At 45.4% G+C, this 14,969-nt stretch overlaps 1 protein-coding gene across 2 annotated transcripts in view; it reads left to right on the top strand.

The window, feature by feature from the left end:
* The first annotated feature begins 6,122 nt into the window (after window positions 1-6,122).
* The window catches only part of Mkx (mohawk homeobox), a 69,712-nt gene continuing 60,865 nt past the window's right edge, over window positions 6,123-14,969 (top strand). The window contains exons 1-3 of one of the 2 annotated variants that reach the window (XM_021150152.3): window positions 6,123-6,479; window positions 8,474-8,740; window positions 10,334-10,493. In XM_021150152.3, coding sequence (XP_021005811.1) covers window positions 8,553-8,740; window positions 10,334-10,493 — 348 coding nt within the window. In that variant the 5' untranslated portion in view covers window positions 6,123-6,479; window positions 8,474-8,552. Of the gene's footprint in view, window positions 6,480-7,546; window positions 7,634-8,473; window positions 8,741-10,333; window positions 10,494-14,969 lie in introns of those variants that run through there. The other variant, XM_029471769.2, reaches the window with a different exon arrangement.

Below are 14,969 nucleotides of genomic sequence, written 5' to 3'. Positions count from 1 at the left end.
TTTGGTTTTTCGAGACAGGGTTTCTCTGTGTAGCCCTGGCTGTCCTGGAACTCACTTTGTAGACCAGGCTGGCCTCGAACTCAGAAATCCGCCTGCCTCTGCCTCCCCGAGTGCTAGGATTAAAGGCGTGCGCCACCACGCCCGGCCCTGTATTTCTTTAAGGGGTTTATTTGTTTCTTCTATAAGGGCTTCTACCTGTTTTACTGTATTTCTGTCAGTGATTTTTTTTTAATATCCTCCTTAAAGGACTCTATTATCTGTCTCTGCCTCCATTGCCTGCCTTTGGAGCCCTTCCCCTTAACTGGGGTGCTTTGTCTAGCCTCAAAAGAAGGTTTGCCTCTTCTTACTGCATTTGGACATTCCAAGGCTGGTTGATATCCATAAGAGGCCTCCCTTTTTCTGAGGAGAAGTGAGGGAATGAATGGGGATATGATATGAGTAAGGTAAGAGGGTGGGGCTGGGAGGAGAGGAGGGAGGGGAAGTTTGATTAGATGTAAAGTAAATAACTCAATTAATAAAAATATCACCAATGAAGATAAAAATCAAAAGAGGACTGATGACTTTACAAGCTATTCAGTATCTGCTGCCTGATTGTAAAATTATGATCCAAACATTTGTGAAACAGCCAGTATTCTCATACTTGGGACAAATGGACACATCCCTCCATAAGCTCCAATTGCTTTAGCACCATACAGACAAGTGTGTGCAAACAATACCTCTCTCCAATCTTGCTATCTCTTCTATTTACAGGTATGAGAAGTTTGGACTGGTGGTAGGGAGAGAGGAAGAGGGTTAGAGCTTGGCTTAGACCAGGGAAGGAAAAAGGAAAATCAGTACATGAGTTCAATTCATTTATTGTTTCCATACTTATTTATTTATATATTTATTCTTTCAACGGAAGCCCTAAATCTCTGTTAAAACCCAGATGGCTTGGGCATAAAACTTGAAAAACCTGGTGTGAGAGATGAAAACACTCTTTTCAATTTAAATTTCTGAAATAATGTTCTCTCTTTGCACATTTTGGGGAAGAATGTTGGTAATATTATAGTTACAAAATCTTTAGCAGACACATAAATGACAGTTTACGAAGATCTCTAACTCCAGCTTCAGGGGATCCACTCCTATCTCCAGGCCTCTAAAGGCACAAGACAGTCACATAATGTGCATACATACATCTGGTCAAAGTACTCACACACACACACACACACACACACACACACACACACACCACTACTTGTTTTGGCTCCTAAGAATTGCATTTACATTTTGACATAGTTGCAAAAAATAGAAAAATAATTTGTGGCATGGGGTGATTGCATAAAATTTAAGCTTCAGTGTCCATTTAAGTAAAGATTTATGGGAATACACCAACACTACCTCACTGACTCATGGTCAAGAGTTGGGGGTAAGGAAGAAGGGTGTAAATGGTTAAACACAGTGCTCAGGAATGAAATTCTCAAAAATAAAAACATTAAAGTTAAGTTTTTAAAAAGACAAATTCTGAAGAAGCAAAGGGTCAGGCAGGGCTGCTGCTCAGTTCGGGTTCTCCATTGGATACACCAGGACCAGGAAACAGCGCCGCCTGCTTCCAGCGTGGTATTCCCACCTCAACTGACACAATCAACATAAACTAGTCAATATGGTAGGAATTTCGTGTTTTCTTTGACTCCCCCCGCCCCCAGCACCCCAGGTTTCTTGAAACAGGGTTATTCTTTGTAGCCCTAGCTGTCCTGGAACTCTCTCTATAGACCAGGCTGGCGTCCAACTCATCTGCCTGCCTCTGCCTCCCAAGTGCTGGGATTAAGGTCCAGTAGTACCACCCCCTGGCAAGTAGCTACTAGATTAAGACTCTAATAGAACTTTTGTGCTATAAAACAAGGAGGACTACTTAATTCTCCCATTCCCTCCAACATAAAGGGAGGGTCATCAGGAGTTTCTAGGCCAACTCAGTGGGAGAAAATAGCCTGTAAACTGAACGGTTGCTCATATTCCTCCACTGATGGTCTGTGCCCTTCCCCCCCAGCCTTGAGCAGGATGAATCAGACTTTGGTTCTGCCAGAGTTGGCTAGCCCACCTAGGGTGGAGTCTTCGACCTAGGTAGTCTTTTGTCTGCCACATCTGCAGTTTCCTATAAGAAGCGACCTATGTGTTTTCCTGACTGAGATCCTGACAAAGTGACCAATGGGATTCTGGCATAGTGGGGGATGGGTCCCCCTGTTTAAAAATCAGACCCTAGAATTAAAGTTGAGCCTTGATTAGAGAACTTTGTCTTGGCTCTTTATTTCTCTTGCCATCCTTCACATCCATCCCCAGCTTTCCTTTCAGGAACCCAGTAACCTGTGGCAGCTGGCGAGTACAATGATCCTAGACAGATATTTTACACATAGACACTAGGTGAAATTATAAAAACAAAGTCAAGAAGTATAGATTGGGGGGGGGTCATATGGAATTTTGGCACATATTGAATTATACACACAGGAGTTAAAATTTAAAGTCTTGTTCTCTGGAGTCCATTAGGTCCCATGTAGAGTCCTAAACTGTGGCAAGTTTTTGCTACATTACACTAAATTCCTTTCTTCTTTCCTTTGCTCTTTCCTATTTACCTTCCTTCTTTGCTCCCTCCTTCTCTTCCTTCCTTCTTTTCTTTATTCCTGCCTGCCTGCCTCCCAAGATGGGGTTTGACTACATTGCCCAGGTCTTCAGCTTTTAACCTTATGTAATTCTTGGTGTCCACATAGTCAGGGTGACCACTTTGACATAAGGAAAATTGTTTCTCAAGCTAGAATGCTGTTCTCAAAATAATTTTAGTGTTCGAGTATTTCTAGATCTCTGAAGAACAGCAGTATGGCTGTTTTTCATGTGTGTGCACAGAAGGTACCCAAGCACACAGAAAGTTCCTAGGTCCTTTGGAATCAAGGGGCTGAGATTCCTTCCAGCTATTTCAGCAGCTATGAAATAAAACCAGATACCCCACTTAGGCTGCACTTGATTGATTGCTCATAATTTTTATTTTTAAAACACATCATAGCCATTTTTAAATTGCAGTGATAAAATACTTGCATGTTTTCAAAGGGACAGGTTACATTTGACTCATAAATAATTATTATCAAAGATGGTTATCTCACCAGACATTGTGGTACATAGCTATAATCCAGTCCTCAGAATGATGTAGCAGGAGGATTCTGAGTTTGAGGCCAACCTAGGTTACACAGTGAGACTTTGTCTTTTTAAAAAATTCAAAAATTATTGCAGCTGAGAGATGGCTCAGCAGTTAAAACCCTTGTAGCTCCTGTAGAGAACCCCGATTCAGTTCCCAGCACCCTTATGGGACTCTAGTTATGATAGTCTTATCTATGACTCTAGTCTAACGGAATCTGATACCCTTTTCTGACCTCCCCAGGTATCAGGCACATACTTGGTACCCAGGCATACATGTAGGCAAATCATTCATACATATAAAATGATAAAATAAATCTAAAATAATAATAATAACAATAATAATAATGATAAAAGCTCTTGTATTTATTAGCTGCTTTATGTGAAAAAAGTTAATATCCATGGACACTAAGCAAGGAGAAGGCTGCAGCACAGTCAATACTTGTACAAAGAATCCTATCTTACATCTTATTGCTCACAAGAACCAACCACATCCTTGCTATGAAAAGCTGAGTGTCAGTGCCCCTGGCTCTCAGAAACACACTGCAAAAATGACTGTCCTGCTTCTAGGTTGTTAAAAGACAAGCCCAACCAACCATCTGCATTAGAACCACAGACAGGAAGCATGGCCTAGCTGTACCCTGAATTACATACAGTATAATATTAAAACTCATTGGAGCATAAGATGGCTTTTGAAAATTGAAGATTAAATGGATTAGAAAATAACATATATTTATAATTATATCACACGTTAAATAAAATAGATGAAAGATTTTTGACAAATGTCCTTAACAGCTCCCTAGCTTCAGAAATGGCAATATGTTACTTTCAGGGTTTTTTGTCTGTTTTGTTTGTTTGTTTGTTTGTAACTACCTTAAAAATAGGGTTAGGAAAGATTGTGGAAAACTTATTACTTTTATTTTACACTTTAGTAAATTTGACAAAACCAACATCAAATTAACCAGAATTAAGTGTAGGGCTGGGGTTTTCATTCTCTGAGCAGGGGTTTCTTTTTTTGTCTCTCCCCTAGTAAATAAAGGGTACCTTCCACACACTCCACAGGAGCTTCCCTCTCCCCACCCCTGCTTCAAAGGGCAACTTTCACATCTGAGGCTGAAGATACAGATACACCACTTCATAGACTGGGAGAGTCTAAGTAAAAATCAATTTAGGAAAAGGTGAAATTTAATATGACGATAAAGGTGTCTGAGCTGTTATAAAAACATATACTTCCCCTCACACACAGGCTGAAACCTGGAACATTTTCTGTGAACTGTTTGGAAAACACTTTCATTTTTAACACGGGCCTTCTACTGTCCCTCTACTGCAAAATAGACCCGAGCCATTAAGTCCCCCAGTCCAACGGAGAAGTGATATATTAATTTCCAGTGACCTCACGTGAGACTAAGATGTGTGTGGCAAATATATATTTGTTTAATTCTGTACCTCTTATGCGCGGGGGGTGGGGGAGGAAGCTGTGTGCCAATGTATCACGCAGTCCCCGGTATTTTTTTTTAACGCATGTAAATACATTGAAACACTAAAGATCACAAAAGTCCTTTGTTCTGTACTACAATAGCATAACTGTAGCACACAGTTCCATAAACCAGTAGAATATTATAAAATCAGAATCACATTTGCTATTGCTACTTCGTCCTAGGGAAGGGCAGCTGAGGTCAGAAGGCGAGGTTGCAGCCCAATGCCTACCGAGCATCTTTACACAGAGACCGCGAAAGGGAATGAACTCTTTCTTCCTATGGATTGTCAACTGTACCCGCCTCTGTTGTGAAACGTGCCCGCTGAAAATCGGTGGTTGAAATTGTCAGATTTGTCCTTGGGGTTTAAGCCGCTGAGGTGGCATCTGTGAATGAGAGCCTGCCCTCATCCTACTGCACAAGCGCAGCGCAAAAGGCAGCAATGCAGTACCGCCAAGGAACATCACATAACAGAAACACGGGAACAGCACAAAAGTCGGTCGATCAAACTATGGTGCACATACGCGTGGAGCACAAAAATAAAAAGCCAGTCTCCTTCCTTGTTTAAATTGTGCCTTGCTGAGTTTCTTGTTGCTAGCTGAGGAGATGACAACTTTGAAGAATCGAGGGTGAGATTAGTTCTGGAAATAGCTTTATTATATATTTTAGCCACTTCTAGACCACATAAAAGGCAGATTCTTAGGTGGGGCTCTTGCCTGTGTGGCTATCGTTAAGGGAGAAAAGTACAAATGATACTAATTCTTTCAGGTATTTTTCGTGTTTAAGTCTTCTTTAGCTCTTAAAAGACATAGCCGGTACCAAGAACAGCGGAGCCCAGCCACCGGAGCAGGAGGCTTGATGCTCCACCTCCGTGACTCTCTGAGCTGTCACAATTTCTTGACGCTTCTTCCGTCCAACTGCGCAGTCTTTGGTAGATTACAAATCACATTTTAGAGAATGTGGTAGCCATTCTTTCTTCTTGCTCCGTATGACTTTAGGTTCTAACCCTGGGGCACATGTAGATAGATCCAAGTCTCCTCGCATTGTCTTCTGCACACCTGGCTGTGGTAGCACAGGCACCTGAGGTCGCCTTGCCCCACCTCTACCTGCAGGCATCTCAACCTCTGCAGTGCAAGTGATGCTTGCCTGGCCTTGACCTCCACAAGCCTGGACTTTGCAGGCCAGCTCAGCGACACCAAAGGGATCCCCAGGTGCAAGAAGCTCTAACCTCCAGCTAATCAGGAGGGAAACACCTGGGGTGTCTTCGCCACCTCCTTGCCCCCAGCCTGGGTTGGTGACATTTCCGACACCAGGAGCAGCTAAAAAACAGGATTTGCACTGCACTGTTGCAGTGCAACCTCTGTCCTGTTTACGCGAGCCCCAGGCTCCGGGCAGCTTCTCGGATTACACCTCTGAGCGCAAAAGGAAAGAAAAAGCTGGTTTTGCTGGGCGCTGCTTGGCAAAAGCATCAGGGAGCGGTGCCCCGCTGGGAGGATGAGACTGCCTCGGGTTCCCGGCTTGGCCGGTGGCTGCTGTCTACCAGAGGGGTTAACAGCAGCTCCCCGCCGCCCGACCGGCGCGATCGCTTCCTCTCTCGCCGCCCGGGAACATGGATACCGCACCCGCGGGATGTTCGCAGGCTGGGCCGGACAGTCGGGAAACATGAGAAGGCTTCGGTATTCCTGTTCCTGGGCCGCGCGCATCAGTCTGGGTAAATAAAGCCGAGACGACTCCGGTGGCCCCGGTGAACGCGTCGGAGCCTGAGCCGAGAACATGCGGTGGGGATGGGAGTGTGCCTAGTCCCGAGACAGGACAGTCAGCCGCTGGCTGCCGATTCCGCGGCCACAGGTATGGCCTTTTCTCCCCTTCCCCGAGCGCTGAACCCTAGGCTAACCAAGGCTGGGACGCCGCAACTCCTCTGCTCTCTGCATGCCCCGGCTCTGCCCTCCCCTCCCCCACCTCCGTCTGAGATCTTGTGGGGGGACCCGCTCCTAGTGTCGGTCAAAGCTAGAGGGTGGGTCTGGGAAGCAGCTAGCAACCCACCTGGCTGCCCTCGTTTTGCTTTTTAATTATCCGCCAGGCAGTTCTGCTGGGATCGCGCTCGTCAACACTGCTAGGAGCGAATCTAGGTACGCGTAGAGCACAGGGGCTGATATGGGGTGTTGGGGACCTCTCACTGGAGCCCCGGAAGAATTGGGAGCCGCAGGTCTTCACTGCCTCGTGCCTCACGCCCGTTGCAATAGTTCAGGGCTCTCCTGCCACGGCGCCTGCAGTCGCAGAATTAGAGCATGGCGGTGTTTGCAGACTGTGGGAAAGGTCTGTGGTGGCAAAGCTCACCAAGGCTTTTCTTGGGAAAGTGAGCCGTTGCGTTTAGGACTGGGTTGGTGGGAAGAAGTGGAATGGCATGGGGGAAGGGAGCTTGCACCCACAAATAGGAGTGGACACTAATCATTGGGGTGGGGGAGTCAGGCTTCCAAACTTGCATTGACACTTATCTACGAGGCGGGGTGCGCACTCCAGGCCTCCCGCTTGCGCAGGATTCAGCCCAAGGGCACAACGCAGTGGCCACCAGAGATCTGACTTCACTTTCCACACCAATACTGACCGTGGCCGTCACCTAGTTGCTGTGCCCTGTCCTAAATGTCGCGCGTAGCAGTAGTAGCCACTGCGCGGCGACAAAAGGAGGGGAGGGGGCAGTTAACGAGGGTAGGTGCTGCGTGTTCGAGAAGCTCTCTCTCTCTCTCTCTCTCTCTCTCTCTCTCTCTCTCTCTGTGTGTGTATGTGTGTGTGTGTGTGTGTGTGTGTGTGTGTTTTGAGGGGATGCGTGGGTTGAACGAGCTACCCGTAGTTGCGCGCGGACTAGGGAGGGTGTTGGAGGGAGATCCTGCCGGCGGCTTGTTCCGATTCTCACAACAGTATTGTGGCTGTTCTGCAGCCGCGCGGCCTTGCTTCGGATGTCCGCACCTGGCGGGCTGAGGCTCCGCGGCACTCCAACTCCAGAGGTGAGCCTCGGGCTGTCCTGGAGCCCACGGTCTGAATGGTATGCGGGTCTCTGCCAACTTGGAGGCTCCCGGCGTCCGAAATGGGCTCGAATTCCTGTGGACTGTAATCCCCAGAGACATAGGACCTGGCACCTTCGTTCGGAGTTCCCTAGCTAGATTGGAAGTGGGGGTGGGGAAATCTGTGACATCTTTTCCTTAGACCATTTGATTTTCAGGTTTGGGGCTCTATTCCTAACTTCCCATTGCCCTTATCCCACCGGGAGAGCTTAACCGAAAGACGCAGGGGTCTCCATCATACGGGTAACCGAAAGACGCAGGGGTCTCCATCATAAGGTCCAGGATCTAGAAAACATGAAAATCCTGACACCAAGATCTAGAGCGCATTGATGTGTCTTTGTGTACTCAATTATTCATTCATGTTATTTTAAATCGTCTCTTCCTTCCAACTTCTGGATACCCCAGAAGAGGCTTTAATCTGTGTGGCGCTTAATGAACATTTCCCTTACTTGTTTATTCCGCTTTGCTGTCCTGATTGTGTCTCTCTTAGAGACCGAAAGTTCCTTTGGAAATTGCTTTTCCTTACTAGGTAAATTATTTGTTTGAAGTTTCTAGAGGTGTGGGAGCTTGATTGGCCAGAGAAGCAGGGTAGGGAACTGTCCCAGGAGCGCTGTATGAGTGTGTAGGTAGCAAGGTATGGAAGAAGGGTGTTTCCTGGTCATTAGCACCACTACAGCCCCTTCCTTCAGCTCAGCAGCCCAGCAGCCATACCAAATTCTGGGCTCCTGGGTTGCGGGAACCTGGGAACGGTCGGAAATAACAGGCTGCGTCTTGATCTTCTAGAACCCGAGCCCTGCTGCGGAGCTCCTGTTGGACTCCGAGGCTCTGCCGCAAGGCCGCGCGTCCCTGCCAGCCCCCAATCATGAACACCATCGTCTTCAACAAGCTCGGGGGAGCCGTGCTTTTTGAAGACCGAGGCACCCCAGATCGGGAACGTGGCAGCCGGACATTCAGTGGTTTCCTGGACAATCCACACACAGGGCCGGAGGTGGGCATACCAGATGGCCCGCCCCTCAAGGACAATCTCAGCCTGAGACACCGGAGGACAGGGTATGCTTATGGTCGGGGTGCGGACCCGCTAATCCGAAAGGGTAGGGGCGGCGAAAAGCGGGTGGGTGAAGTATAACAAGATCAGGAGTCCGCAGCTGCCAGGATTTACCGCCCCAAAACTGGGAGGATTAATTCCTTAAAACAGTTCAAAAGAGGCTTGAAAAAAAAAATTGAGTCCGCTCCTAGTCTTCCCGCACCTTGGGGTCCCTGGTACTCAAGGACCCGGCGTAGTTTCTTGCTTCCTCTGTAGTATAGCAGGAGCAGATTGAACGCTGTGACAAGGTGGCGTCAAACAGATGGCTCCCAGGTGAGACCTCGGGCGCTTCCTTTTCTGTAGTCCGAGGACCTTACCCCAGCCTAGGACTAAGTGTTGGGAAGGTGTACTCTCCCAGGGTGTCCTTGGCTCACACAGCTCGGCGGGGCCCGCGGCGAGCCCGGAGAAAAAGGCTACTGACTTGAAGGCTTTCGGTTCCTGGGGCTAAGAGGGTTGTCGGGACCCAGGAACTCCAGGGCAAGCCCTCTGCTCCAGTCCCGGGGTGTGCGGCGCAGTGTGTGCCGGGCAAGGTTCTTGCGGCACCTAAAGCAGCCGGCCCTCTCTAGAACCACAGCACCAGCTGCTATTTTGCAGGACTGCTGGTTGGTAAGAGAGATTAGGCTTGCTCAGGCTGTTACTACCAGTCAGCGCGGGTGGAAATGCATTTCAGAGTTTGAAGACGCTCACGCCCTTGAGGCAGGGGCGCAGTCGCAAAAGCGGGAACTGGGGCTGGGAGAGCTTTCAGATGCGCGGCGACACCTCCCGGAGCCTCCCGGGAACGCAGCACCCAGTGCGGGCTCCAGGGCCAGCTGCTGAGTGTTCCTTCGAGGAGTCTTTTACAAGCCTTTAGCTGTTGGTACAACGATTTGTGCTTTTCAGATTCTTAAAGAGGGAAAAAGGCCTTAGAGCGCTTTTGTACGGTCTGTTCCTTTTCCAGCTTCTCGCATTTTCAGAGCATTAAATGAAACAAACCGGAGTTCACAGAACCTAGGCAGCCATCATCCTTTGCTTTGTTTCCAGAGTTCAGTGTGTGTTTCCTGACCACTGGTGACCCACAGCCCTAGGACCCGAGGAATAGAACTTGGAGGGCTGGCCCTCCTCTGTGGCCAGGACTCAATGGCCTGAAGGAGAGGTCGAAGCTCTAAGTCCAGATCTGCAGTCTAGTGAACGGTTTTCCAGCCACGTGGCATTCGTCCCTACCCCCACATCCCTGCCTTACTAGGATCAAAATAGCTCCCCCTTTCAGTATAAATGTAAAGCCTTGCATTGGGCGTGTGATTCCGTGGCCAGCCGGCTATTCAGAAAGATGCATAGTAGCCGGTGCTCACACTGAGAAATTGTGGTTTCCTTTTCTTGCTTTGCCCTGACTTTGGGGGCTGTTAGAGCTGAATTGCTTTAGTATAAATAGCCTGGGTTGCTGGGAGGTTGTGAGATGGGGGCACTCTGCTATTAATCCCGATCTGGGTGCTGACATCTCAGAAATGGGGTCTATCATGGAGGGCCTTCAGGCCACCCATAAGGTTCCACTAACACGTCCCTCTCCTCCCCTCACATCCCAGGGCCCGGCAGAATGGAGGGAAGGTGAGGCATAAGCGACAGGCCCTGCAAGACATGGCGCGTCCTCTTAAGCAGTGGCTTTACAAGCACCGTGACAACCCGTACCCTACGAAGACTGAGAAGATACTCTTGGCCCTAGGCTCGCAGATGACGCTAGTGCAGGTAATCCAGACTCCTCCAAATTAGGTCTCCCCGCTAGTGGCTGGGAAGCAGAAACACAGTGCTCCTGCGATTGTACCTCATCCTTCCTAGGATGGTGCCTCCGAGTTCAGAGGCAGGTCCAGATCTTTGCCTTCTGTTGCCACAGAGGATGAGGTGCCAGGTTCTGTCATGGAAAAGGGATTTCACCCCTATCAAACATCTCAGAGCAAATGGTTGGTTGCAGTAGGTATTTCCATGATTCGTTGTTTCGGGTGGAGGGAATGGAAGGCCAGCTGCATTATGATACAAAAATGGGTAGGAATCTGGATTTAAGAGCAATGATGGATAAGGATGGTATATTTACAGTTATTTTCTGTCATTAGTGTGTATCAGTTACCAGGAAGTGTACTTGGAGCACATATTGTATCCTGCTCTGCTCACTGTTCCTGATTTTGTAGTTCTGGGATGGGGCCATAATGTGCATTTCTAACGCGTTCCCAAGTGATGCTGAGGACACTGGTTCAGTTTGAGAACCCAGGAGCCTGCAGGTGCATATTGGACCCCAAGCTAAAACTCATGTACATACTTAGTAAGTAACTATTATTCAGAGGTAGCTCTGAAAACAGGAAAGGTGGGAAGAGGCTTTTAAATGCTGCCTCCTCCTGGCCCCAGTACGTTGCTTTCTGTTGGACTAGGGAGAGAAGACTCCAGAATGTGAGTGGCTGGTTCATGTTGCCTCCCATGCCAGCATGTTTCTTTTCTAGTGAACAAAAACACTACTTTACATTTAACTAGACTTTTTTTTTTCACAATCGGTATTTGGTATTCTCCCAAACACGTGCTCCAGAGCAATTACTATCAGTGTTTTACCAAGGTGAGAGTAAGCTGCAGGCAGAGGCCTCCAGATAACAAATCCCAGATTAAATGCTTTTCCATCACACTGCAGTGTTCTTTACTAAATGTCGAGATGCAAACTTTTATGTAAACAACAGATTCAGAACGAGGAGTCCACAGGGTGAGCTGGTAAGTTCTTTATGTTACAGAAGCTGGGAACTGTTTTTATATTACAGCAGCACATGCGTGAAAGTTTGGGCATTTCATCAAACATATGACAAGAGGAAACTGGGAGATCCAAGATAAAACTGCACTCGATAACATAAAAATCTCTTCCCAGAGTATTTAAGAATTACTGGAAGGTTTGACAGAGCATTTGTGTTGGCTTGTAGCAACTCGCCACAAAATTCTACCATGTATTTTTCTGCTTATTTTCAGAATACAGTTTTAGAGAAAAACATCTGCTTTCCTTCCTATTAACAGGAAATTGTAATAATGGTGATTTGCCACAGCACTGGAGGCAAAAACCAATCCTGTATTCTTGGCTTGAGATCCATTTAGCACAAAACTGTGAACTTTGCAAAAGCAGTTTCTAAATAAGTTATTACAATCAGAAAAAAAATTGACTTATGAAAATAAATTATATACTCCAATGTCAATTTAAACAGGCCTGTTACTTGTTCTGGACATATGCCCACTTACGGAGGTGCTTGATGCTAGCAGTGAGTTCAACAATAAAATAGTACATTATTTTGGTTATGATATGGCTTCACTGCTGTTCATATGTAAAACAAGTCTATTTGACACGTTTTTAAAAACAGCTTTAAGTGAGAAAATTAAACTATTATATATGAATTGTTATCTTGGGAAAACTGCAATACAAAGTTATATTTTTAATTTACTTAAGTAGTAATTTGCCACATTTGTTTGTTTGTTTATTAGTTTTTTGAGACAGGGTTTCTCTGTATAGCCCTGGCTGTCCTGGAGCTCACTCTATAGACCAGGCTGTCCTCGAACTCAAAAATCTGTCTGCCTCTGCCTCCCAAGTGCTGGGATTAAAGGCATGCGCCACCACTGCCCGGCTAATTTGCCACTTATAAAATTATAATGATAATTTTAATACAAAGAACTGTTTTCACACTTATATTTTGGTAACATTACAGTTTTTAAGAATTTATGTGAAATTTTTGTTCAAAATTTTTTGAACAAAAGAATAAAACAGAGAACAGAGAATAAAAAAATGTAATTCTTAAATGGAGTAAAGATTGTTTACAATAATAAATAATACATATATGATAATGGCTTTTTAATTATTGTCAGTATGATAAATTTCTTAAACTTTTTAAAAGTGATATGTGGAAAAATTGAATGCATAAAATTACCACCCTGGGATCTTACTTATAATCTATCTTCGGTTCAGTTACTTTCAACTATGCACAATGGCATATGTAAAGAACATACATCATGTGCATATACATATAGCCACATATTCAGCTATCTGTTTTTATATATAGGAATCTATATAAGTCAAAAATAACATCCAAAGCATAGTCCAGTTTTAGAAACCGCATCAATTATGCAAATACTTTACACTTCTAGAGGCAAAGCGAAGAACTGTGATGAGTCAAGTGTTTGATACCTGAGAATTAGACTCTGTGTCCTGAGTCACTCTCTCCTGTGGGGCCAGCCTTCTGGAGAAGAGTGGTCTTCTCTTCCTCACAGGGTCCACCCCACAGCATGGCTCATTCCCTGCAGCATACTATCCCTACGATACTATTCCTTCTGGGAAATGACATTAAAGTCATGCATAGCTTTCCAGAACATCTCTGGCCATTGTCAGAAGCCTTGAGCTCTGGCTGGTGAGAATCCTTCAGAAGACATGCACAGGGCAGCTTCTTAGCTTTTCCTATAGGCTGGTGACCAGGCTCAAGTAGGACTCACTTTAATTGTCTATGAATACATATGCCTGCAGGCAGTTATGGAAAGCTGCTTTTATTTTTGAGTCCTTGGTTCATGTTGACTGCAGGGCCTTCTCTTGCTTCTTCCTCAAGATTTATAGCAGCAATCTATCCCCCAAGACTATTTTATTCCTCAACAAGATGCTGTAAGTTGGGACACTGATTCTTCATTTAACATTTCCTCTGAGTGTGCGCCAGGCTTCCTACACAGTAATTTTAAGTTCCTTTGCTCCTCTTATGCTGTTGAGGAAGGTTGTGAAACCAGCTTTTCCTAATCTCCCATGAAGCCTAGAAGGAAAAAGGTAGAAATATGTTTTAGTACTTTTTCTGCTACACAGAATTCCAGAGGACATTGGTTAATACCTACAGTGTTCAACCTTGGGAAAATAGAACAGAAGTGAGTGAATGGACCATGTGACTCATTTATTGTCATTCACTGACCCTAACAGTTTGGCCCTAATTTGCTAGGAGTCTTTAACTCCTGTTTGCATGTGGTATCATCCTTATGACAGCATAAGAAGCATTTTGATCAAAATTAAGGATTTTGTGACATGCTTTGATGTCAACCAAACAAAATATTACACTAGTTGTGGTGCCTATCACTAACACTGTTCATGTATTATAAAAAATGTGCTGTGTACTCCTCAAATAGGAATAGCTTGTGTTGTTGTGTAGCAGTACCGAGTAGTGTGACATGGAAAGCTGGTGTTATTATGAGATTTGTAGCTCACCAAGGAGTAACGACTAGGTGTCTGGGACTCCTCTGAGACTATAATTTCACATTCCTGTGATGTGCTCCTGTATGCTTGGTAAAATCACAGTTCTACAAAAACTTTGCTTCCAACATTGGCATGGCTTCTTTTGCTGAAAGTTGAGGCAGTAGTTGCAATATTCAGCAAAGTCTTATATGAGGCTTTATACATCATTCCAAGTGTTGCTGGGTGTGGTGGCGCACACCTTTAGTCCCAGCACTTGGGAGGCAGAGGCAGGCAGATTTCTGAGTTCGAGGCCAGCCTAGTCTACAGAGTGAGTTCCAGGACAGACAGGGCTACACAGAGAAACCCTGTCTCAACAAACAAACAAACATCAAACAAACAAACAAACAAACAAAACCTTCTCTGTCCACATGGCAAACCTAAGCACCTTTGGTGAAGATGGCAGAAAGCAGGGTTTTTTTTTTCCCCCTTCTCTTCCAGCTTCTAAATATTCAGTTCTCTAAGCTTTCATTTTTAAAATATAGAGTTTTAAAGGCACTTCTGACATTTAAACGCTGTTCCAGAACCCACTCTTAGTAAGAAAATAGTCATTAATATGAAGGAATCTGAAGCAGGTGTAAAACGTAGAAAATGTGAATTTATATTTTTATTTTTGTCAGTGACACAAGACATTTCCATTAAGTCATGAGGAAAATTGCAAAAAAATGCAAATTCATCAGCCATCAGTACCTCTGCTGTTCATGGAAGTCAATATGAAACACCTCATCCTGCACCTTGCTGCTAAATTGTACTGTACATTTCTAGTGATAAATACAGCGGCATCTGCATGCTAGTATACTTGGTACCAATTGAACTTAGAAAACCGGTTTAGAAAAGCCTTTGTTAGATAACACAGACTATTCTGGGAATTCTCCAATGTTATTATAGTAGTTTAAGGGCTATGAGTATATAACACATTTAAAGGTAGATGGTCCCTAATTGTGAAAAGC

This window comes from Mus caroli, unplaced genomic scaffold (genome assembly GCF_978045245.1).
Source record: "Mus caroli unplaced genomic scaffold, Mus_caroli_1 scaffold_19, whole genome shotgun sequence".
In the NCBI taxonomy this organism is placed as follows: Eukaryota; Metazoa; Chordata; class Mammalia; order Rodentia; family Muridae; genus Mus; species Mus caroli.
This window is presented reverse-complemented; position numbering and strand designations above follow the sequence as displayed.